General features: G+C 43.8%; 1 protein-coding gene across 2 annotated transcripts in view; it reads right to left on the reverse strand.

The window, feature by feature from the left end:
* Positions 1 to 26,019, reverse strand: part of raph1a (Ras association (RalGDS/AF-6) and pleckstrin homology domains 1a) — a 60,487-nt gene that overhangs the window by 2,865 nt on the left and 31,603 nt on the right. Inside the window, exons 8-19 of one of the 2 annotated variants that reach the window (XM_070975328.1) lie at positions 25,569 to 25,745; positions 20,306 to 20,380; positions 12,304 to 12,381; positions 7,274 to 7,348; positions 6,211 to 6,295; positions 3,953 to 4,074; positions 3,745 to 3,810; positions 2,962 to 3,105; positions 2,680 to 2,790; positions 2,288 to 2,386; positions 2,045 to 2,165; positions 1,795 to 1,925 (exon numbers count right to left, since the gene is read on the reverse strand). In XM_070975328.1, the coding sequence (XP_070831429.1) occupies positions 1,795 to 1,925; positions 2,045 to 2,165; positions 2,288 to 2,386; positions 2,680 to 2,790; positions 2,962 to 3,105; positions 3,745 to 3,810; positions 3,953 to 4,074; positions 6,211 to 6,295; positions 7,274 to 7,348; positions 12,304 to 12,381; positions 20,306 to 20,380; positions 25,569 to 25,745 (1,284 nt within the window). The remainder of the gene's footprint in view (positions 1 to 1,794; positions 1,926 to 2,044; positions 2,166 to 2,287; positions 2,387 to 2,679; positions 2,791 to 2,961; positions 3,106 to 3,744; positions 3,811 to 3,952; positions 4,075 to 6,210; positions 6,296 to 7,273; positions 7,349 to 12,303; positions 12,382 to 20,305; positions 20,381 to 25,568; positions 25,746 to 26,019) is intronic. The other variant, XM_070975329.1, reaches the window with a different exon arrangement.

The raw sequence follows: 26,019 nt of genomic DNA on the forward strand, positions 1-26,019 counted from the left end.
ACACTGTCCTACAATAATCAGCTCGACGTTACATTTATTAGAGCTTTGTAATTTCATCAGCTGCAAGTGAAGGAGGTAACATCAACTAAGGTCAGTCCATCTATCTGGCCATTCTCTTAACTGTTGAGCTTATAAAAACAATGCTTAGTGCTTAACAGATTTAAATTCTAAACTGTGGGGGGTTGCCGCCCACAAGCTTAGCTTCAGTTTAATGGTTTAGTTCAGGTTTAAACCTGTGTGTATGAGACAAAGTAAAGTGGTCTCTAAAATCCAATTTCTGTGTCCTCAGGTATTTAAACAGACGCTAATAATGTTGTGTTCCTTAGAAACTTCTGTGGAGTTGATCTTAAAGCAACGTCATCACACATCCAATTTAGCTGCAGTGTAGCTATAGTTCATCTGAACCCGTGTTTGTTATTTGCCACTTCTGGATTATCTGGACCCAATCTAAACAGCAGCTATGATGCCAAATGACAGAGCAACAGCCCCTATCAGACTGTCTTTCAGTGGTGTCAAACAGGCTCTGAACTGTTCTGTAAACTGTCTGAAAGGTTGCGGTGTCAAACAGCATTTATCAGGTTACAATCTGGTTTGAAACTGGGTCAAATAGGTTGTAATCTGGATCTAAAATGTGACAAAAGTGTGCCTAATTGTGCCCTAAATTTTATTTGTTGGTTAGGACATTCCATCACACCACAAGGTTAGAACAAATCAACAGTTCAGCTGCAGCCATTTCTATACAAAGTTCACCTGAAACTTGTCATGACATGAGAAGCTTCATACAACACATATATCAATCATATACAACAAAGTGATTTGATGATTTGCATTTGTGTTGGTGGCGGCTGAGCTTCTGTCTTAATTCATCCTGATTTAATGTACTGTACATCATCAGTAGTTGTAAATATCCCCCTCAAGTAAACCGCAACACCAAAGACACCAGAGGCACAGTCCAGTGTTTTGCTGCTTGTCAGCCATTGTGTTGTGTATGTTTTTCGGCCTCTTTAAATTTGTACAATTTAACACTGGTGAAAATACTTGTGAAATACATAATTTAACACAGAGGGTTAAAAAACAGCTGAATAATGAACTCTTTCTGGATTAATATCGGCCCAAATCACTAATAGATTTGAACCAGTCACCTGAAATATTTGAATGGACATTGAAAGCTTGCATTCCAGGTCAGCTAAATTCTGACTGAATGGATTAGAATGCCTGCAAGATCTAGCAAACCAAATATATCCCATATCAAATATATGTTTTTAAAATATAATTGCACTGCTCTATGGCTAACATTTGGATTTGTTATATTGTGAAGACTGAGAGGGGCAAAAGTTTCATCGTTCAAAGAAATTTGACCACCAATGAATACGCAGCATCAGATGAGGGTTTGATGTGAATATAGAGTGTTTATGTTCAGTTACTTAATGTAACGGGAAGTTGTTACCGTGAAGATCAAGAATTATGCTATGCCTGTTTTTCTATCTAAAGCACTACATGGTGAACACAGCTTGTATAAGCTGCTGATGGGAATACAAACTGGGTCAAAGGTCACTTCAAAGCATCAACACAAACAGCTTAGCATTTTAAAGGCTGCAGCCAAACTGTTACCATGCCTGTTACATCACTTCCTGTCTAACCTCCACTCCCTCCTCCTCCTCCTGCACAAAGAGGAACTGGCATACGTCCCTTCACCTTAGAGCGCTGGCAGGGAAGCAGAAAGGAAATGTAGTTCACAGGTAAACATGGGAATGACCAGAAAGGACAGGACAGAGTGTTTGTGTGTGTTCACACCTCTCCTTGCGTTCCTCTCCTCCAGGCATCGGAGAAGATGGAGCTGACAACACTCTGGGAGCGGGTGTGGCCTGATGATGTCATCTCTGATACACCACTGTCCGACTGGCTGGAGTGGTTGGACTGGGACTCTGGAGTGTGGACACATAAGCAGAGGTATGTTTCATTGAACTTTTACTACTGATCACGCTTCTTCTTTTGGCCTTTGAACTTGCCAAAGAATGATCTCAGCCAAAGCGGACAGACAGACCTGGAAGGCTGGAGGAGCTTGATCCTGACTTAATGGAGGAAGAAGAGAGGGAGGACCAATCATAGGCCGCCTCTGTCCTTCTCATTGCCTCCTGGAAATTGATGTACAGCTGCTTCCCATACTGAGAGAGAGACAGACAGACAACAGCTTTAGCTTTAGCATGGAGAGTGTTTCTACACGATCAGATTCAGCATATGATACGGGGGGCAACATTTTGGGTTTTACCACAGGACATGTTACTACCTTGGCGATGCGAATACTGTTGATCCATTGTTGGAGGGTTCTGACATCATCACAGCAGAGGTACTTGATGTACTGAGACTTCTTCTGGATCTGACCATGCTACACAAACACATAAAGTGTGTTACTATGTTTACAAGTAGTGTTATTACTACTACTATTATTATTATTATTAGTACAAGTCCTGTCACTATTGCTACTACAAACACTCTAAAATATATGTAGCTGTAATTAAATCATCTGAAATTTAAATCAAACAGATGTGTCACTACTCTGTTACACCACTAGGTGGCTTTAGAAGACTACGATGCCACAAACCAGACAGTGGTAATTTATTCCAAACCTCATCACTCCTGTGTATACATGAATATATATGAGAGTGTGTGAGAGTGTACCTTCAGCACCATGCAGTAGTCTGTAGGAGCCTTGTACTTGCTCTTGTAGTCCTGACCATGGTACACATTAACATGATCCAACTGGAGAAAACACACCAGGTCTCTGGATGCCTACACACACACACACACACACACACACACACACACACACACACACACACACACACACACACACACACATTGAATTTTAGGTATGTTTTTTTCCGTTTTATAAAAAAAAAATCCTGCTGTGTTTTTCCTCCACATACTGTAGCCCTCTCAGCTTATTGTCATTAAACACACCTTGGCCTTTCCTTTGGGAACATAGTAGATGCCAGATGCCCTCAGCAGAAAGTAGCGTTTCTTCCATGACTTCTTCCCATCCTCTTTCAGCCACAACACTCCCTCCATCTCAGGGACAGACACAGAGCTACCGCCGAAACACTCCTGACACACACACACACACACACACACACACACACACACACACACACACACACACACACACACACACACAAAGAAACAACAGATACTTGTTCAGTTCAGTTTCAGCCTAAATCACATTTTCACCAGTATCAATTTACAGTACGAGCGCATTTTGTTGTGCAACCACATAATGAACAATTATTCACCACTATGACACAGGTTTGTTTTCTAGATCTCCTACTAATTCAGGTAAACTCAGATAATCTGATTATAATCTTTACTGATTTTCTGACATTCATGCCAATATAACATATTTCTACATTGCTATTAAGCAAAATGCAGAGTGGCGAATAATACTGAAACAGCAGTCGGTGGTTTGTAACAATAACGTCCACAATGACAGTGAGCAGAGCCACGGTGGCGTAAAAAACAGGTCATTGGTCAGTCTGGATGGTAGCTCCCAAGATACCTTACGCTGGGCTGAACGAGGTATGAGACAAAAGCTCAGGGGTCACCAGACTTGAGACTAAACACTTTCACTTTCCTGGCTGATGTTTGCATCTCTACTACAAAGAGCATCTTTTTAGAAGAATACCAGCATTCCAGGGTGAAGATTCATTTGAGGAAGCAGCTGTGTACAAGAGAAGCAAACAAACTAACCTCCAACAGAGCCTCTTTGTTTCTTTCAGCCATCTCACATGTCTCCTTCCGCCCCAGCAAATAGTTCTGCAGCACACAGGGAGCAGGTATGAGACAGAAGGACAAGAGAGACAGACAGACATCTGATTAGCATTTTAAAAACACATGGATTTTTTTCATTATACAAGCTGCCTTTTGGTGAACCCTCTGATAAGTGTCTGCATCTCACCTGTGGGTTTTTGAACAGAGCATACTTCTCGATGCGTTCTGTGAACATCAGGCGGTTCTGGCTGTCTCTGGTCCAGTTCAGCAGGTTCTCCACCAGGTTCTCATGATCCTCGAAAATCCGCTCTGTCCAGAGTGAATTCAATACTTAAGGTTAGTTCTGAGTTAAATCAGGTGATCCAGGATAATATATGTGTCGTAAATCAGTGAAATACACCTATCAGTCAGCAGGTAGAGCAAAGTATACAGCAATGAAATGTATGATTCACATATTACATAAATGTGTTCTGTAAGTTAAAGCAATGTGTTTCTATTCTATTATCATCAGATTTTTGGGGATTCTGAAAAATAGTTTCTCTAATTATGGAATGTCCTTTAGCATTAACCACGACGAGAGCCATGATTACTTTTCAGAGGCGACTCCTGCCCAGGTTTTAGGTGCTGAATTCACCCGTAATCTGCAGGTGACAGGTCTTCAAGGTTCAGCTTCCAACTGGAGTAGAATTTCAAGTTAACCTAATGCTTTCTGTGATCTTTCAGCACAGATTCTAATTTGCTTGGGAACGTGAAAATGAAGAGGCCTGTCGCTGCAGAGACTTTCCCCACTCATAACCCAGAGGCAGCATGTCTCGTGGCAGTCTGCTGCCCTCATTCTCTCTCTTTCAAACTCTGTCTCACACCCCAGCTGCTCTCCGTGGCTTTCAGATGTTTTCCTCTGGGGGCTGAAATGGACAAAACCATGTCAGCTGTGACCCACATTGAATATGTGGACTACTGTGTTGACCTCACTACCAAAAAGTGCCTTTTTTATTTGGGGCCAGATGTATTTAGTTAATTTGGGAAATTAATACTTAGAACAAGAAATCAGCACTATTACTGTTATAACAGCAAATACTACAGCTTCAACTACTCCTATGACTATTACTACTAATAACAATGAAAATGAAAATAATTATTCTTTTGAGATTATTATTATACACCATTATGTGATGGTGTCATTTTCTGCAGGGTACAGTGTGAGGCCAGCCTGCAGTGAGAGGGCAAAGGTTATGATCTGACAGGAAGTCAGTCTCTTGCCAAAGGGCACTCAGCAGGGTGGTGGTGCTAGTGGCACTGGTGTGTGTGTGTGTGTGTGTGTGTGTGTGTGTGTGTGTGTGTGTGTGTGTGTGTGTGTGTGTGTGTGTGTGTGTGTGTGCAGGGGGTTTTGTCAAAGGGTTTGTCTCCTGCAGCTACGCACACAACTTATTCTTACCTTAATTAACACAGGGGCCAATTTAAATCTTGCTGGCCTTCAGCCCAGGTTTTAGAGACACATGTGGAATAGATTTGTGTAAATGAAGAAAGGTTTATGTTCAGCTGAACGTGGCAGAACGAGCTACACTTTACCTTCTCTCTCTCTTTCATAACGATGCTGACTGGCTGTTCAGCAGAAGCCCTGAAGATGTAGGTTAGGTCACACGCATCATTGCACCGGACCTACATAAAGACTCTGTGTGTGTGTGTGTGTGTGTGTGTGTGTGTGTGTGTGTGTGTGTGTGTGTGTATGTGTGTGTGTGTGTGTGTGTGTGTCTGTGTATGTGCGTGTGTGTATGTGTTTGTCAAAGAGTATTAAGTGGAGTTGAAACTTGTAGTACAGTGTGTGCTGGCAAACACACATCTTGGTGTGTGTGTGTGTGTGTGTGTGTGTGTGTGTGTGTGTGTGTGTGTGTGTGTGTGTGTGTGTGTGTGTGTGCTAGCATCTTTATGGCTGAAGATCTGTGCTGTGTGATAGTAAGTGGTGAGCACAATCTTACTGACTACAAGCACACATGTATTCAACAATGGCTGTCCTTGAACACACCAGGAAACCTGAAATAGGACACACTACTCCACGTTTGTGTCAAACTAGTAATTAACTAAATCAGGCTGCATCACTCAAAAGGCTTTTCTGTCTAAGCTAGCAAACCATTAGATATGACTTCACTCTGTTGCTACAAAACACCTTTAGCAATTTCAACACGAAATGACTCAACAGTTAAGCTACAACAGCACAACAGCAAAAATGGAAGGCCAAGGTGTTATACTACACATAAATCTATCTTTCTAAAGCTAGCTCATCCAATTATTAATTCACTGAATCATGTGAAATTTGCTATTTGCTGAGATCTAACAGCCAGCAATAACTGTGTATGTACGGAGTATTTCAACAGTTAATAGAACAAAGCAGCGTTTGTGTGTGTGTGTGTGTGTGTGTGTGTGTGTGTGTGTTTTGAGCATGCTCACCCATCTGCAGCTCACTGATGGTTTCCACCAATGACCAGTCAGGACTGTAACCACAGTGAGATTTCTCGAGCAAACTGTCCAAAACCTGAGGAAGAGGAGAGACTGTGAGCTTAACACTGCACTAACAGCACTACCACGGTTAATGGTGCTATTGCTGCTGCTACTAATACTACTACCTACTACTGTTAATGATACTAGTACTACTACTGCTTATGAAACTGTTAATTACACAACAATTTCAAATGCCAGAAGTACTGCTAACACCACACCTACTACCACTACAGCTTATGACACTACTACTAGAACTACTGACTAATCTTACAAATGGTACCACCATATTTCCTCAAATTAAAAAGAAAGTTGTCAAATAAAAGCTGGGTGGTGAGAATTAAAGGCAGAGGAAAAAACAAAGGTGGATAAACTCCCAGTTGTTGTCACATTATCTGCATGCATGATATTTCCATTGCTTTAGTTTAATAAGCTCAAGAATATAATCATGCTATTTTCAACACTGTGTTGTCCTCATTTTAAGTGTTATCCAATTTCAGTCACAGCGGGTTATGTGTGTTATTATCTCAACCAAACTTTTATTTTGTAGTAACGTAAACTGCCACATGGCAGTAGCTATATATCAATTTTGTATGGGAACCTTTCAAGTCAATGAGTTTTGACTGAAGGGTTTCTGTCCACTGAAACGTTAGAGGCCTTTCAATTTGAAATAGATACAGGAAGTGCCATTATGTATGTTTTAACTGTGTCGTGTATTAACCTTAAGTGGATCAAAACGAGGCTTCATCCTTAAATATGATCAATAATACTTATTGAACAAACAGAATTACAAATAGAGGCCTGCCTCTAATACAACACTGCTTCAAAGGCTCCAGTCAGTATTTTAGGAAATATGGTAATATTATTGAATATAATGAAGAATATTACTGCAAATATTACTACTGGCACAGCTACTAGTACTTCTACTGTGACATCTTCTGCTTTTCACCTAACTGCTTCTGCTACATTACTATTATTGTATCCTTACTATAAGTGCAATGTGAGTCAGTCATACCTGTCTGACTGTCTGTCTCTCGTCCACCATCATGGTTTTTGAGCTCTCATCTGACAAATGGACACGAATCACCAACTACGAGAAAGAAAGAGAGAAAATGACCATTTACATTTTTATTGTTAAATCATCCATCCATCCATCCATTATCTTCCGCCTATCCGGGGCCGGGTTGCGGGGGGAGCAGTCTGAGCAGGGACGCCCAGACTTCCCTCTCCCTGGACACTTCCTCCAACTCTTCCGGGGGGATCCCGAGGCGTTCCCAGGCCAGCCGAGTGACGTAGTCACTCCAGCGTGTCCTGGGTCTTCCCCGGGGCCTCCCCCCGGTGGGACATGCCTGGAACACCTCCCTAGGGAGGCGTCCAGGGGGCATCCGATAGAGATGCCCGAGCCACCTCAGCTGACTCCTCTCGATGCGGAGGAGCAGCGACTCTACTCTGAGCTCCTCCCGGGTGACAGAGCTCCTCACCCTATCTCTAAGGGAGCGCTCCGCCACCCTGCGGAGGAAACTCATTTCAGCCGCTTGTATCCGGGACCTCGTTCTTTCGGTCATGACCCAAAGTTCATGACCATAGGTGAGGGTAGGAACGTAGATTGACCGGTAAATTGAGAGCTTCGCCTTTCGGCTCAGCTCCTTCTTCACCACAACAGACCGATACAGCGACCGCATTACTGCAGCCGCTGCACCGATCCGCCTGTCAATCTCACGTTCCATCCTTCCCTCACTCGTGAACAGGATCCCAAGATACTTAAACTCCTCCACTTGAGGCAGGAACTCTCCTCCAACCTGAAGGGAGCAAGCCACCTTTTTCCGGTCGAGAACCATGGCCTCGGACTTGGAGGTGCTAACTCTCATCCCAGCTGCTTCACACTCGGCTGCGAACCGCCCCAGCGCATGCTGAAGGTCCTGGCTCGAGGAAGCCAACAAGACAACATCATCCGCGAAAAGCAGAGACGAAATCTGCCGGCCCCCGAACCGAACCCCCTCCGGTCCCTGGCTGCGCCTAGAAATCCTGTCCATAAAAATGATGAACAGAACCGGTGACATAGGGCAGCCCTGCCGGAGTCCAACATGCACTGGGAACAGGTCCGACTTACTGCCGGCAATGCGGACCAAGCTCCTGCTCCGGTTGTACAGGGACTGTACAGCCCTCAACAGAGGGCCTCCAACCCCATACTCCTGGAGCACCTCCCACAGAATGACGCGAGGGACACGGTCGAATGCCTTCTCCAAGTCCACGAAGCACATGTGGACTGGTTGGGCAAACTCCCATGAACCCTCAAGCACCCTGTGGAGGGTATAGAGCTGGTCCAGTGTTCCACGGCCAGGACGAAAACCGCATTGTTCCTCTTGAATCCGGGGTTCGACTATCGGCCGGATTCTCCTCTCCAGTACCCTGGAATAGACTTTACCAGGGAGGCTGAGGAGTGTGATCCCCCGATAGTTGGAACACACCCTCCGGTCCCCCTTTTTAAAAAGAGGGACCACCACCCCAGTCTGCCAGTCCAGGGGCACTGTCCCCGTCTGCCACGCGATGCTGCAGAGGCGTGTCAACCAAGACAGTCCTACAACATCCAGAGACTTGAGGTACTCAGGGCGGATCTCATCCACCCCCGGCGCTTTGCCACCGAGGAGCTTGCGAACTGCCTCAGTGACTTCAGCCCCGGTGATGAATGAATCGACCTCCAAGTCCCCAGTCTCTGCTTCCTCTACGGAAGACATGACAGAGGGATTGAGGAGATCCTCGAAGTATTCCTTCCACCGCCCGACAATATCCCCAGTCGAGGTCAACAGCTCCCCACCTCCACTGTAAACAGTGTTGACAGAAAGCTGCTTCCCCCTCCCGAGGCGCCGAACGGTTTGCCAGAATTTCCTCGAGGCCAACCGGTAGTCCTCCTCCATGGCCTCCCCGAACTCCTCCCAGACCCGAGTTTTTGCTTCTACAACCGCCCGAGCTGCCGCACGCTTGGTCTGCCGGTACCCATCAGCTGCCTCAGGAGTCCTATGAGCCAACCAGGCCCGATAGGACTCCTTCTTCAGCTTGACGGCATCCCTTACTTCCGGTGTCCACCACCGGGTTCGGGGGTTGCCGCCACGACAGGCACCGCCGACTTTACGGCCACAGCTATGGACGGCTGCATCAACAATGGAAGTGGAGAACATGGTCCATTCGGACTCAATGTCTCCAACCTCCCTCGGGATCTGGTTGAAGCTCTCCCGGAGGTGGGAGTTGAAAACTTCCCTGACAGCGGGTTCCGCCAGACGTTCCCAACAGACCCTCACGGTACGTTTGGGTCTGCCAAGTCTGTCCCGCTTCTTACCCTGCCAGCGAATCCAACTCACCACCAGGTGGTGATCAGTTGACAGCTCAGCCCCTCTCTTTACCCGAGTGTCCAAGACATACCGCCGAAGGTCAGATGATACGACTACAAAGTCGATCATTGACCTCCGGCCTAGGGTGTCCTGGTGCCACGTGCACTGATGGACACCCTTATGCTTGAACATGGTGTTCGTTATGGACAAACTGTGACTAGCACAGAAATCCAATAACAGAACACCACTCGGGTTCAGATCGGGGAGGCCGTTCCTCCCAATCACTCCCCTCCAGGTGTCACTGTCGCTGCCCACGTGAGCATTGAAGTCTCCCAGCAGAACAATGGAGTCCCCGGTTGGAGCACTTTCCAGTACCCCTCCCAAGGACTCCAAGAAGGCCGGGTACTCTACGCTACTGTTCGGCCCGTAGGCCGAAACAATAGTGAGAGACCTATCCCCAACCCGAAGGCGCAGGGAAGCGACCCTCTCGCTCAGCGGGGAGAACTCCAACACATGGCGGCTGAGCTGGGGGGCTATAAGCAAGCCCACACCAGCTCGCCGCCTCTCACCGCGGGCAACTCCAGAGTAGAAGAGAGTCCAGCCTCTCTCAAGGAGTTGGGTTCCCGAGCCCAGACTGTGCGTGGAGGTGAGCCCGACTATCTCTAGCCGGTACCGCTCAACCTCCCGCACTAGCTCAGGCTCTTTCCCCCACAGTGAGGTGACATTCCATGTCCCCATAGCCAGAGTTGTTGTCCAGGGTTTGGGTCGTCGGGGCCCCCGCCCACGACTGCTACCCATTCCACATAGCACCGGCCCCTTCTGATCCTTCCTGTGGGTGGTGGGCCTACGGGAAGGCGGGCCCACGTCGCTCCTTCGGGCTGTGCCCGGCCGGGTCCCGTGGGCAAAGACCCGGCCACCAGGCGCTCGCCTGCGAGCCCCAACCCCAGGCCTGGCTCCAGGGCGGGGCCCCGGTGACGCCAATCCGGGCGACGTACGCTTCCTTGCTTTAATTCCTTTCATAGGGGCTTCTTGAACTGCTCTTAGTCTGACCCGTCACCTAGAACCTGTTTGCCTTGGGAGACCCTACCAGGGGCATTAAGCCCCGGACAACATAGCCTCTAGGATCATTCGGGTACTCAAACTCCTCCACCACGATAAGGTGGCAGTTCAAGGAGGAGTTGTTAAATCATGTCAAAGTCAAATTTTGTTGCTAAAGTCATCATGAGGTCACCTTGGTTTGTGCATATTGTCTGCATGTATAGAAAGTTCTCTTAATAAATTAATGCTATTTTATATGAAGGATTTACAAAAAACAACAAGAACGTTATGTACACGGAAAACAAAACGCATGTGATAATTTAACCAGAGTGACAAATGAAAGGGTGGAAAGAGATGAAGGGACCCCTGAGCAACAGTTAAATGAGAATAAAAGAAATCACCTGTCATTGGTAACGAAATCAGACGCTTTGCATGGAACATGTGTGGTTTTAATTAGGAACAGGTTCCTGTTTCAGTATCAAGTGCACAACAATGTCTATAACAAGCTGGAATTATCAAAGCTATTCTTAAACTTTAAAACTGATTTAGAAGGTTAGCCTGTTTTATGGAAAAAAAATTATTGAAGGACAGAAGAAAAACAGATAAAACTGGTGAATCCTAACTTTTGAACAGTGGTGTACAGACGTGATTGTGCATTTGATACATATTTAAAGCACTAATTTCAAAGTGAATCAACTTTCCATGAACTGTTTGATGTATTCAGTATATGTATGTTGCACACATTATCACAGCACATTGTGTTTTTATAAACCCAATATAGATGAGAAAAATGGCGTATCCACAGTGCATATGCATCATTTATACATCTGACCCACAATACTTTAACACCTATCAGCCAATCAAATGAAAGTATATTTTATGTCCACAGTAGGACATAGTAGGTTGAATGCTTGTCATTTTGTTTTTTGATCATATTATTGTTCAATATCCCTAAAATGATATTGCTTTGTGTGTCTGGTGAATGTGTGTGTGTGTGTGTGTGTGTGTGTGTGTGTGTGAGTGTGTGTGTGAGAGAGAGAGAGAGAGAGAGAGAGAGAGATAGAGAGAGATAGAGATAGAGAGAGATAGAGAGAGAGAGAGAGAGAGAGAGAGAGAGAGAGAGAGAGAGAGAGAGAGCAGCGGCAGAAAGATCCACTGTCACTTTTTTGGAGCTTTGTGCAGGATCAACATACAGACAATTAGACTCAACAAACACACAGACAGGTAGCTGGAAATCTGTCTCTGTGTAACAAATCCAGGTTGTTAATCCAGTCTCTCTCTCTCTCTCTCTCTCTCTCTCTCTCTCTCTCTCTCTCTCTCTCTCTCCTTGTGTCTGTGTGCGGGATTGGGGCTTAACTTGCAATGGTCATTATGTTGAGTGCTGTGTGTGTGTGTGTGTGTGTGTGTGTGTGTGTGTGTGTGCTGACCCCAGCTGTTATTGACCAGCACTTTCAATGTGGAGTAACACTGACCTGACCTAGAAAACTGAGTGCGCTGGACACGTGCCAGATACAGACATATATACCAACCAGCACATGCACAGCTCTGCAGTCAGTCAGACACACACACTCACATAAATGCACACAACACATATTTCTGTACCCTCTTTCTTGTGTGTGTGTGTGTGTGTGTGTGTGTGTGTGTGTGTGTGTGTGTGTGTGTGTGTGTGTTCTTGACTCACCTTTTTAACCTGGGCCTCTTTGATCTTCTCCAGGGCGACTCGGATATTATCTGCCTTTAGCTTGGCAGCCTGCTCCTCCTGCACACACACACACACACACACACACACACACACACACACACACACACACACACACACACACACACACACACACACACACACACACACACACACGCACACACACACACGCGCACACACACACACACACACACACACATACATTGATGACAGCAACAGAGATGATACACCAGTGAGTTGATAGTAACCAAAAGGAGTGACAGACAACACCCGCTCCCTCTCCGTCCACATTACGGACACACATGGTCATTAACATCCACTCATCCTCTCACCTACCTGATTCCTCCAACAGGAATTCATTGTTTATATGTCAGCTGATTTCTCTCAAACAACTAACACTTCTGTGTCTGCTTTGCATCAAACAAAACTACAAAATCTGGTATTTAAAAAAAAAAAAAAAAAAGTCCAGTGTTTTTGTTGGCAAAGTTTGGACAAAGTATCAGTGTGTTCCCGGTCCTGACAGATGACTGTGTGCCATTCGTCCTAACACATAACTCCTGTCACTTTAGGCTTCTTCCAGATGGATTTGTTTACCATGCTAATGGCTTCCTGATGGATTGAAGGAAGAGCTAAAATGAAATAATGTGCAAGCAAAAAAACACAGCAGCCCAAGGTTAGTCCCACCAAGACCCAGGTGCACTGCCCAAGGAGCCCAAACTGTGAGGAATCATCAGACTTGTCTGGTTGGCAGCGCAAAATCTGCTCCTCCTCCTCCTCTTCATAATCATTATCATCATCTCTGTATTATTACGGCTGCAGAGGTATGAGATTGGATTAATGCTCAGACGCTACATGCTGGTAGACAGTTACTGTTTCTCTGAAGGAGGATTATCCAAATGTCCCAAAGACAACACAGATACTCAAACTGCAAGCAATGCCAGCGTTTCTCTGCCGCTGCCAATGACAAACTAGAGGGCAGATGGAGACATGGGAGAGGAAAAAAGTCCAGTCTGTTTTCCTGTGACCACTCAGCAGTGAGACAATCAGCGATCACAGCTTCTTTCTCTTTCAGTTTGATTTGGCACAAACGCCCGGCCTTTCAAAAAAGAATCAGCCGTGAGGAAAATAAAGAGTTGACTGAGGCAGTAGAGAGGGATGGATGGTGGAAGGAGGAGCAGAGGCAGTCAGACAGCCATTCCAGCAGAGCCGAGTGCAGGCACAAACACAAGATCTGGAAGCAAAAATAAAGAGTAGAAATAGAAACGCAAGCAGACATAAACAGAAAAAGAATGACAGTAAATTTAGAAGACATACTGACTATCTGACCAGCGGTTTACACTCTGAGCTGCAGGTTGACTAATGTAGTTATGCACTGATTTACAGACTGACTGACTCCTGCCTTGACTGAGAGCCATATTTGCTCACTAATCAAACAGGAAATCTACTGACTGACCAGCAGACTAACTGACGCCTGGTTATTGATGCAACTGGCTGTTTGGTTTAGAGACTACCTCACTACCTCGCCAACTCGCTAACTGATCGAGGAGCGTCTCATTCCCTGACTAGCTGGTAAATCAAAGTGAAAGATGCTACCTTGTCCTGTCACATCCTCCCTGGCCGAGCGAGACAGAGGGAATGAGAGGGAGACTGAGGGAAGTAGAGCTGGACGGGGTGGGGGAGGGGCGCTGTTGCTGTGCCAACTTGCATGCAGAGGCACTGATCTCTTTATCTCAAGCTCTCATGCCCCCTCCTCGTCGTCGCTCTACTCCTCACTCGCTCAATGCAACGCAGTCTTCCCGGCTTTCCACTTTTCTTATCAGATTTGTTTTTCTCCTCGTTTTTGGCTTCGTCATTTTGTCCTCGTCTCACTCTCTAATTCACTTGTTATCTTTCTCTCAAGCACACTGTCACTCCTAGCGTGCAGTCAGTTTTAGGGGGTGATCTTTCAAGTCACTTCCTATGAGTGTCTGAATGTCTGTGCATGCCTTAATGGAGGTGCTCCACTTAAGCCAGTTGTCTGACACACACGCGCACACATACACACACAAGAAGCATATTGTGAACGAGCGAAAGGGCAGAATGAAATGAAGATGATGGGAACGAGGAAGAGATTAGGAGCCAATCTCCTCATCGGCATCCCCCAAAACACCCTGAAGTGTATACACACACACACACACACACACACACACACACACACACACACACACACACACACACACACACACACACACACACACACACACACACACACACACACCAGACCCAAATTCTCCAAGCAGAAGCAGAGAATCTGACAGTTTAAGCTCATGTACAGCTCCTTAATGACTAGCCAATGTTTTCTTGTTTGGAGTTAGCATCTGTTTATAAGGTTGACAGAGGAGGATCTGATTTAAAAGAAGTAAGGCATCAAACACACTAGAATGTGGTATTAAATATAAAATGTGAACATCAGTGATGGTATTTAAATTTGCCAGCAGATCACATATGAAAAGCTTATATCTGAATCACCGAACAGACACAAAATCAGTTCATAAATGCGTACTTGAGGTGTGTGGAAAAAAAAAAATATTAAAAATATAGAAAAACTATTGTGTTAAAATGTATGCAAGAACAAAATTAAAATAGCCAATGTTATAATGCAATAATAAAATGGTATATAACAAAACAGCCAGCTATGTCTGTTACGTGTAATATGACTGAATGAAAATACATGTTTGCTATTCATTTGTTTGTAGTTGTGAGCACTTACAATGGGTGAAAGACAAAAAATACAAAGCAGCAGTAATGGAAGGTTACAATGCAGCGTTATGTCATGTAAAAATGTTCTGTTGTGTAAATTTCGCATTGTCAATTAGCATTAGCACAGAGTAGTTGTGATGCACAAACACTGGAGTTGCGTAACACTTACTTGAGCTTAAATACAGCTAAAATAATACGTGGAGATGTGAATCTAACAAAAAGTAAAGAGGATTAATTTGGACGAAACATTACATAAGTGCCATCTGTTAGTGACTTTTAACTTTTGAACTGTAAGATAAAAGTCAACATTTTAATGACTGCAAAAAATATTTCATTGAATGTTAGTGTTAGCATGAGTGAGTGAATAAGGTAACGCAGGGAATGTTAAAACACCTACGCCATTATTCTCTGCTGCATGAATTCCCATTAGCATTTTAATGCTAGCTGACACTTCATGTTGTGTCAGCTAGCATTAGAGTGTTTTCACAATTCTTTCTCAACAGAATATCACGCCTGAAGCAGCTGTCTAAAGAGTGTCAGCTATCATCATCATCTTCATCACAGCCATCATAATCATCACTGCCCCCCTCATCTGTGTCGTCATCATCGCACTAACAAAGTGCGCTAATGCAAGGCACTGACCACATGTCTGATTTCCACACAATCTAATACAGCACCGTGAGTTCATTCTCCCAACTCTCAGTGTTATTAAAGGTGTTTTAATGGTTTACTTGTGACAAAAAATCCAATCTAAAAAGGTCTCTAGTGGTTGCTATTTCAAACAGGACAGCACCAACCACCTACTGATCCCAACTGTGTCCTCCAGCTTGACATGCACGTATGGCCATGCATGTATGAGTATTACAATTTGTCATTTTAAATCCCAGAGGGGACTTTGCTGTGGTTTCCCTGGACAGATTTCTGACGTACTTCTCCGATGGGCTTTTTAATTTATTCAGAAAATAAGATCCGTGGTTTACATAGGATAAGATAAAATAAGATAATCCTTTGTTGATCCCACAGCAGGAAAATTTGCAGTGTAGCAGCAGCAAAGGGGGCAGTGTAATAGAAAGAAGCATCAGTAAAATAATACAAATATATGTTGCTCTAAAACACTGTGTTTATCTGGCAAATGCTTTTCAGCAGAACATGAAACTCATTCATTTATTTGGACACTATCACTATAAAACTAAATCCCTAATTTCTTACCTCTTACAATACCAGACATTTACCAAAGTAATCATGGTGTAATTAAAGTATTTCAGTGCGATCACAGATGTAATGAATTAATTTATGAAATGTATTGTAGGGAGTTTAATCACTTCAAAAATCCTTCTATCATTCAGGAAATTAGTGAAATCCCATTTATATATGATAATCCATTCATTCATGCATGAAGCCTAAATCTGTTTCCACTGGACTCCTTTGGTCTGTGATGCTCTCTCACAGCATCATGTTGCATTTTGATTTGGACATAAAATGCTCAGTTTCTAAATATCAGACATTCAGGATCTTTTCTACAGTCTTCTTGTTCTGCAGATATCAGGGTATTTCTCTTTGCCACCTCCCACAGCATCAACGTCATTTCCAGCTTGCGGCATAAACGTTTCCTCTCCATCTCATAGATATTCAGTTGACCTACATCACAGAGCTGCTATGTTAACTTCTGCCCAGGAAAGCTCCTGCTGCCTTTGAAGTCATAGGGAATGTGTCCCTCCTGAGCCGCCATAGGCTCAAAACAGAGCGAAGCGATGAGACTTTTATAGATACAGCAGAAGTGGGCCAGCAGTGTGTGTGTGTGTATGTGTGTTAATAAGACAGTGTGTGGGCGGTTTGCATTTATTGCTGAGGCAGTGTAACACTGACACAGAAATAGTATGCTACATGCAACTACACACACACACTATTGCATGTAAATAGATTCACATACATAATGCTACATCCCCACACACACAGACACACAGACACACGCACACACACAGACACACACACACACACAGACACACACAGACACACACACGCACACACACACACACACACACACACACACACACACACACACACACACACACACACACACACACACACACACACACACACACACACACACACACACACACACACACACACACACACACACACAGAGCTGTGCCCTGGAAGCCAAGTCCATGAGTGTGATAATTACACCTTCAGCCTAATCACTGCTGTAGGAATTAGACTGGCCCCGTAGCTCATAATCTGCCTGGAATCTCATGGCGCTTCATAGCCCCTCCCCAATCTGGGACCACAAATGAAAACAAAATCAAGTTTTTCAGAGGCAGCTCAGAGCACTTTATGCCATGAACCAGGGGAGTCAGACTTACTGCAGGAAGGAAACACTGAGTGCTGATGAGACGGGTTATCTGGGCTTGCTCCACAGCAGTTAAAAGCTGGATTTGAAGCCAGTGGCAGCTGCTCTGAGATAAATGGATCTTAAAAGTAAACCATTAATCTGACTATATTCACTTAAATTGGAACCGCTGTGCCTAGAGTGATGTCTGGAGCCAGGATTGTGCTGTTACTATAAAATCCACTACTGTCCAACACAATGGTGCATCTGTTTGGAAAAGTGTGGACTGTGCAATTTGATAATTCAGGGATGTCCAATAGATTATTAAGTATGGTAGCCTACAGGGATCTGCTTGATCCAAAAAGTCAATGTGACCCCATGAAATTTAAGGAAATGACGATTCTTCTCCAAACTGAAAAGGCTGATAAAATGACAAGGACTTGGAGCAGACTGAAATGTTTGTATGCTGCCATGATGAAGACAGCCAAAGACAAGACATGTCCACAAGAGACAGCCCATTGGCAGCCAGCTGCTGTGAGTGTCTGTGTGTGTGTATGTGGGCACGTGTGCATATATGATCACCTCGTCTCTGCACCAAAGAGGATTATCCCCACAGAGCTGGCACATTCATCTAACATCCAATCAAACTGCCTTATGTGCTTTATCATCCAATCAAATCACGACACTGCCGATCCAATCAGAATAAAGCCTCCTTACTCTCTCTCTCTCTACACACACACACACACACACACACACACACACACACACAAACACACAGATAAATAAAACTTTGCCCTTTGCCATTAAGAAGCCTACAGCTTTAGGTTAAGACCAGCAGAGATGAGCATGAGTGTCTCATATCATCCACAGCCGTCCATCCCGGGACATTCCTCTACCTTGTGTATTACAGCATCAGAAGTTCTGAACAGATGTGACTCCTCAAAACTGTAACTGAATATTTTCTCTGACGTTCAAAGGTTGTTTGGTTTATTTTGTCATGTTGTATACAAGGTATTTGTCCATCCAGAGCACAGGAAAGGCTGATCTGCACCAGTGTCCTGGTCTGGGTAAAACACCACCACCACCACCACCAACAACAATTAGAGTAGTAGCTAGTCCAATTATCGGCATTGATCTGCGTTAGCTATCATCAGACTCATCTACTAAGCTCTATTACAGCAACTGGCTGAGTTCCAAACACTCATTCCCCAACAGAGCAAACCAATGCTGTTTAACAGCTTCCTCTCAGGTCACTGCTGCTCGCTGTAAACTACACACCGCATACCCCAAACACACTGGAGGTGAACTTAACGACTGTTGGGCAAAGAAGAATTCACTGGGATCCAGCATCCAGTACCGTGTCCAACAGTAAAACAAAGTAATGCCTCCCTTTAGGCCCAGCAATGCTGTTTAGAAATAAGTGCAATAAAAAGCACCATGGGCAAGGAGTCATGGTCTCATGACAGAAAATGAGCAGAGCTGAGAAGTATTGATCCTATGTGCAATAATGCAGCCATCAAATAAATGATGAGGGGAACACATGAGCATCACTCAATTGATTTTTGTGAATAAAAGCAGACACAGAAGCGCTGTTGCACTTACCTTCACTTAGTTTCGTAAAGCATCATCATTCATGACTAACATCATCATTACTGTTATTATCATCCCAAACATTTCATTAGAAGCAAACAGTGATGTTGAAGCAGTCTTACAGCACAATCACACAGGGTGTGTGTTAGCAGCTGAGGCTAGTGGAAGGAGCCTTCCATCATTGACACTTTGTCTCTCAACTGTCCAATTAGGGGCAAGACTGCTATGACAACAGACACAACAGATCAGTCTGGCCTTTGTGATTTGATATGCAAATGGCACAAATGTTAAGCCTGCAGTGGTCTCAAACAACACTTCAAAATGGAATATTCTCACAGGCAAAGTGGTGGAGCGCAGTGACTGCAGGCATGCTAGCAGAACTTGTGCTTCTTTCTTTACAATGACTCCTGTGTAATTGCATTCTTGTAAGACTCTTCAGTCCTGCCAGCCACTGGCACATCATAGCAATGAACGTATCACACACAGTGCAGTTTGCTTTCACTCATGCCTTTTCTTATTCTTAAACAGAGCAAACCTTCATGCTTCATAGAAAAAAAGCCAACAGCCTGTGCACTCCGGCTGCAGAGAGCCAACCAACACTGTCATCACTGTAACAAACACCGAGCGTGGCACATGCCTCTGCTTACACGAGCAATGTTTCTCCACACAAATGCACAGGTGAACACAGTAATGGCCAGTATTCACAAAGCTTTACAGATTGACGGCCATTTATGATTAAAATTGCATAGTTTGTATCTACCTGTGTGTCTGACTGTGAATGAAACAAGATGCAAGTAAAAAGAAAGCAAATGTTTCTCCATGAAATCAATAATGTCGTGGTTGCACCACAAAGGCCTTTTGAAGTAAGTTTTTTCATTTGTATTTTTGGACTATAATTGAAACTGTTTAACTAATGGTAATGCATGGAAATCAAGTTGCTGTTCAATTCTATTTTAGAGTCTGTTCAGTCAATAGAAACTTGACCAATGCGAATTTTAACTCATTCCACATGATGACAAACCAGATGAACACAGACAGGTTGGCTACAGTTACACTAGTTTCAAACAGTATACTGGTCCAGCTAAATTACCACGAACGTCAGAGTTCTGTGATACCGCCTGGGGACACCAAGTTGTATTACAGCCTCTGTAAAGCTTTGGGATTATACACTGTGCATCACACTAACACACACAAACTGGTTTCTGAGAGGGAGATGGTGAAAGACGGAGAAGCATCCTAAGCAAAACCGCATGCATGCTCATTTCCTCATGCATAGACATACACAGGGGGACAGGGCGTTGCCATGCATGAGGAGGTTGGTGTCACCTTGGTCAGCAGGTGGGAAGGTTTTCCTGCTATGTTTCTCAGAATCAGAGAGGTTTCCCTGTCCAGATAGGAGTGCTTTAAAGAGAGAGACAGACAGACAGACAGACAGACAGACAGACAGACAGACAGACAGACAGACAGACAGACAGAGTCCTGGTGAATTAATCTGGTGTTTGATTGACTGGAAGTGGCAGTTTAGCAGAAAGCTGTGTGGTGAAGCAGAGCTCAGCGGCAGGAAGACATCAGCATCACTGATTTAAGTGGTCAGAGACTGAAACCTGTGAAGGAGAATGGTACACATAATAAAGAGATTACAGGTATGATGGGATGGAAAGGAACTGTAAGGACACACATTAAAAACATCATATGAAGAAACTTAAGAGCTCATTTTGATGCTGGAGGAAACAGCTTAAGGAGGAAATGCCTGTAATTTGTTGCATTTAATTACTTTTTTGGGGGGTTTTCTTCTGTTTTCTTGTTTGAAGCATTTTGTGCTGTCTGCTCTTAAAAGTTGCTATATAAATAAATGTATTTTCATCTGTCATCAACACACTCAAGCAGTTATTTTGTTATGATTCCATTTATGCGAACTCACTGTCCTTCGACACATTCTACCCTGATTTTATTTCTTTATCTCTTTATTGTGATGTAAAATCACATTCTTGGGAGAAAGGGAAACTTAAATTAGGCTTCAAACATGTCCGTCACAACTGTGACTGTTTTGAAATGAAAGCTTTTAGGGTAAAAGCTTTGCTTCATGTCACCTGGTCAGCCTGACAAGACACTGCATATTTTGGTCAGATACTGTGTCTAGATAATCCTAAATAAAAGGGGAGGCGGCGAGGACGGACGGCCAGGTGGCGAGCACCCCAGCAGAGTGTGACAGACTGAGACTATCAATCAAGCAAATACTTTCCGAAACATATCCCTTTTAGACCTTATTGGATTGAATTGCCTCACACAGAACTCCAATAACATTAAGTATTTAATTCTATTCATTTCAGTTTAGTTGATTTTTCTTGGACTTCTAGAAGCCATGAGAGGAAGTGCATTAAGTGTTTTACCCTGTAACTGTGGTGCTTGTCACCTGCTTTAAACCCAGCTTGTGTAAGGTGATCTGGTCCAGTGATGCTGCTGTGTTGCATTCTGCTGTGCTTCCTGTTCCTGTAGGTGGAGAAATTGCTCCAAATTGTTTCATTCTGTCCTCTCTCCCTGTATGATGGCTGAACGCTGAATGTTTAAATTCGGCCCTGTGTTCATGTTTAGGCACAGAGAGTGTTACTGCTTCCTCTCTGGGAGGAGAGTGTGAGACTGAGGCTACAAACTACTGGGAAACTCACTCAGTGTTGATTATGCAGTTTGAGAAATGTGGATAAAAGCAGTGCAGAGACACTTAAGGCATCCAGTGACATCTGTTGTCTCACTGTACTTGAGACAAACTAAAGTGGAGTGGATTCCATTTCTCTGGGATAGAAAGGTTAAATAATTCAAATAGAAACGGATATGGAGGCACTACAGTTCGGAGAATGGAGGGCGTGCCAGCAAAACAAGGCTCACACACAGGAATTTAACTCCAGCCCAGCGGGATACCAAGCAAATCTATATTCATTATATATTTGCTTAATTATTTACCATATTACTCATATTTACTGACAATGTGAATTCCAGAGACATGGGCCAAATCTGTGGCTCAGTGAGCTGGATATAACCACACACATTCATGCCGTGAGTCACCAGTTCACCCAGAGCAGGTTCCTACTGAGCAGACTGAGGAGAGTAAGGCTGTGGTCGTCAGGGTGGAGGAGGGGTCAGAGGTGTCCTGCTCAGCTTTGTGGAACCTTGGTCCAAAGGCAGTTTGCTGATCTGATCTGATACCTCACATATATATTTTTGTTTCGTTCCAAACAGGAATATTGTTAATATCTGGAGCCCATTCAGAGTTTAGGAAAGATAGAAAGACTGTGGAAGAATGGACACTTCATGTTCAAAAATGAATATGAAATACTATCTTGTCTCATCTTTCATAATCTTGTCAGTGTGTGTGTGTGTGTGTGTGTGTGCTTCAATCACTAGAAATCATTTTATAGAAAGCATTAGTTATCTCTTGATAACCAAAGATTAAAAATAATATTTAGGTCAAACACACACACACACACACACACACACACACACACACACACACACACACACACACACACACACACACACACACACACACACACACACACACACACACACACACACACACACACACACAAGATTACGGTCAGCTTTTCCCTTTGGCCAAGATGTGACCAGCAACATCCAAGTGTGTGTGCATGTGTGTGTGTGTGTGTGTGTTGATCCCCTCTAGGACACTGAGCTGGTACATAGGAAGACTCTGCTTGTGTGTGTATATGTGTGTGTGTGTGTGCTCCTTCCTAACACACACACACACACACACACACACACACACACACACACACACACACACACACACACACACACACACACACACACACACAGGGTTCGTGGTTGCACTTGTGAGTTTAAACCTCACACGCAGGCTGAATTATTAGATATTATGTGCAGGTTTATGTTCTAACTGTGGCCCCTTCCTCCAGAACAATCTGACCTTATTTTGATTAATGATAGATGTGTGAATACTTTGACTTCATCAATGAGTCCATGCAGGATAACCCACAACATGATCCTACAGTCATATTTATTCACGTCATAGATGGTATTGGTACATAGTTCAATATTGGATATAACAATTTCTTTTAGAATAATTTCTGGCTCTACATGTGCACTAAATTGACTTTTTATAGGTATTTCATTTTTAATGGTGATTTATTTTAATAGAGACAGATGACAGGAAATGAGCAGCTACTGTATGACCTGCAACAAAACCGCCTTATCCAGACACCACTTACGTCTCCTTCTGCTTGTCCCATCAAACAAAACAGGCTGATAAGCTTCTTCCTGCTGCCCACCATCCTCGCTAACAGCTCCTCTTCCTCTTTACAACAAATCATTTATCTTCCATTCACTGTACTGTTAATGCATCACACTGTTATCATCTGGAGGCTCATCATGAGACACTGCAGGCCTTATCCAGGCTCAGTGCTGGGAATTTCTTGTCAAATAATCTGGTCTATCATGCAAAACCAGGTAGAATTTGGATTGTGTTTGTTAGTTGAAGCTGTGCATCAAACCATTATGTTCAGTGGTGGTTGCTGCTGCTTGCTCGTCCCATGTGGGGGAATTTAGTGAGTTCTGAATTGTTGTTATTGTCACTGCCTGGAATAGACACTCAGAGCGAGCATGTAAAAGAGAGAAAGACTCAGTGATTCAAAGTGCAGCAGTCCCAGTTTCTAATGAGCAGGACTCATGGGAGCAGCGCTCTGGGACATCGTCTCCTCTCATCTCTCTCTTTTTGTTTTCCTCTGCTTCTCTTTCTCTGCACTTGTATTCTTTTTCTTTTCTTTTCAGTGGTGTTGCTCCTCTCTTCTCTCGCCTCTCTCTGTTTGCCCTCTCGCCTTTGCTTTGTTCTTTTATTACTTATATTCATTTGCTGACTCACTCTGGCCTCTCATCTCATTATCCTAATTTTACTCATTCCGTCACTCTCTTACATTTGCTGTAGTATCTGTGTATGCACTGGATAAACTGGAGCAGTAACCCAGTTTCCTAGTCACTGAACAGGGTTTGTGTTTGCAGAGCAGCTCATTGGGTTTCCTTTTTGGACTGAGCAAGGCACTAACATAAACAAGGTTTCAGGTTAAATTTCCTCAGCATTAGGAAGAAGTGGCCTGCACACTGCATATGCTCCAAGGACATTTATTTACTAAAAGAGGCAACGTTTTGATCCCATGGGATCTTCATTAGGCATTTCCTCAGCAGCCAACAGTGTCAGAAATCACAATATAAGGTATAAAAACTCGAAAAAACCCTGTGAAATTGAAAATTTGATGTGAAAAACAATCTCTGTAATTGGCTGGGGGTTTTTTTCTCCATTTTTTCCATTTTCACATTTGCTAGCGCAGCTGCGAATTGTTCAAATTTGTCTACGCAGGTGATGCAGGCAAGATTATGACCAGGCTTTTCTTGTCAGTATATTCTGGGACAGAAAAACTGAGCGGTTTTGATCTTAAGAGAAGCGAGTACACAGCCTGAAGCAGCAGAAACTGTCAGCACCACAAAGCCAGCAGCAGGAGAAAATGCCAACCAACACAAACCACTGCTGCAGCAAAACCTAAAACAACCTACATACACTATTAAAAACTCAACAGAAAGGGAGGGCGGACCTGCTCCTGATTTGCAGCTCTGGGAAACAATAGGACTGATTTAGAAACATTTTTAGCAGCTGGGGGCAAAAATTCGACTTGAAACCTGAAAATACACTTTGGGTAAATGATATATCTATTTGGAAAAACAACTTGTTTCAAAATCTGATTAAACACATAAGATTTGACAATCATTTCTTTTAAATTGTGCTTCCCACATTGCAGCCAGCAGCTGAATGATGACTGAAAATCAAGCAGCAGTGAACATCTGCTTTTATTACTGTGTGTGCTGTGATTGTCACTTTCAAATGCAGAACACGTCCGCACTGCATTCACGAGTAGACGAAAGATCATTCCAACTAAAACCTAAAAACAACGGGCGGTACAGTAAAAGTAATGTAAATCATATCATATCATGATCCTCACATGGTCCTTTACATTCTGACCCTCTCAGTCGCCCCTTCTAAAACTGCATGTGTGCTAATGATTTTTCCTGTATTTTAAATGCAGCTATCATCTGAAACACATAATCCCTTCATAATCATCTTGAAATGATAGCAGACTCAGCATAATCCTGGTCAGTGGACAGGCTTTAGTGAGATAAATGCAGTCGAAGCAGCATCAGTCCCGCTGCTAAACACCTGAAACATGAAACCGGCGCTGATGTAGACTGCTGTGCCGGGCTCCTCCTGTCAGCACTATGAGAATCATTCCTCAGAGGGTTTTTGTGTTTAATGGCCACATTAGCTAGCTAGCCATAGCATCTGCTTAGGTAACAAGCTCATATTTCTGACTAACCCATTAGCTAATGTGTCTTACAGGCCATCAGCATGTTTGCTAAATGAGGCTGCTGGTTAGTTGAAACCTCCCGTTCGGAAGGTTACGATCAGTAGAAGTGTTTCTTTTATTTAGCCGGCTATCACTGCTATATATGGGCTGGACAAAATAATAGAAATGAAACATTCATTAATTCTTCGGTCAGAAAAAGTGTGTACCTCTGTGTTGTGATGACCTTGACTGGCTCCAGCTGAGGGAGTAGCTGAAGGCTGCTGACTGTCCGGCTCATTGGAGCGAAGCACACTGTCCAACGAATCCATGGAAGAAGCAGAGTTCACAGAAACCCCGGATGCTGAGGTGACGGAGGAGCGCGACGAGTGAACAATTGAACGCACCTAAAGCGGCATAACAGGAGGAAGAGAAGAGAAATGACAGGCATGTCATTCTCAAAGACCAGGAAACATAAAAGTCAGGTGGAGACTTTATGGCCCCAAATGATTGACAGAATTGATATAAAGTTGATAAGCTCAAAATATTGATTAGTTTCTATGAGTGTTTTGCTTCTGAGATACAATTTTTCAGGCTCTCCTGTGGTAAATAAATGTGCTATTTGACACATTTTAATCAGAAACTGTTAGAAGGAGATTGAATAAAAAGGCCGAGGTGACT

Source organism: Chaetodon trifascialis, chromosome 12 (assembly GCF_039877785.1).
Source record: "Chaetodon trifascialis isolate fChaTrf1 chromosome 12, fChaTrf1.hap1, whole genome shotgun sequence".
Classification (NCBI taxonomy): domain Eukaryota; kingdom Metazoa; phylum Chordata; class Actinopteri; order Chaetodontiformes; family Chaetodontidae; genus Chaetodon; species Chaetodon trifascialis.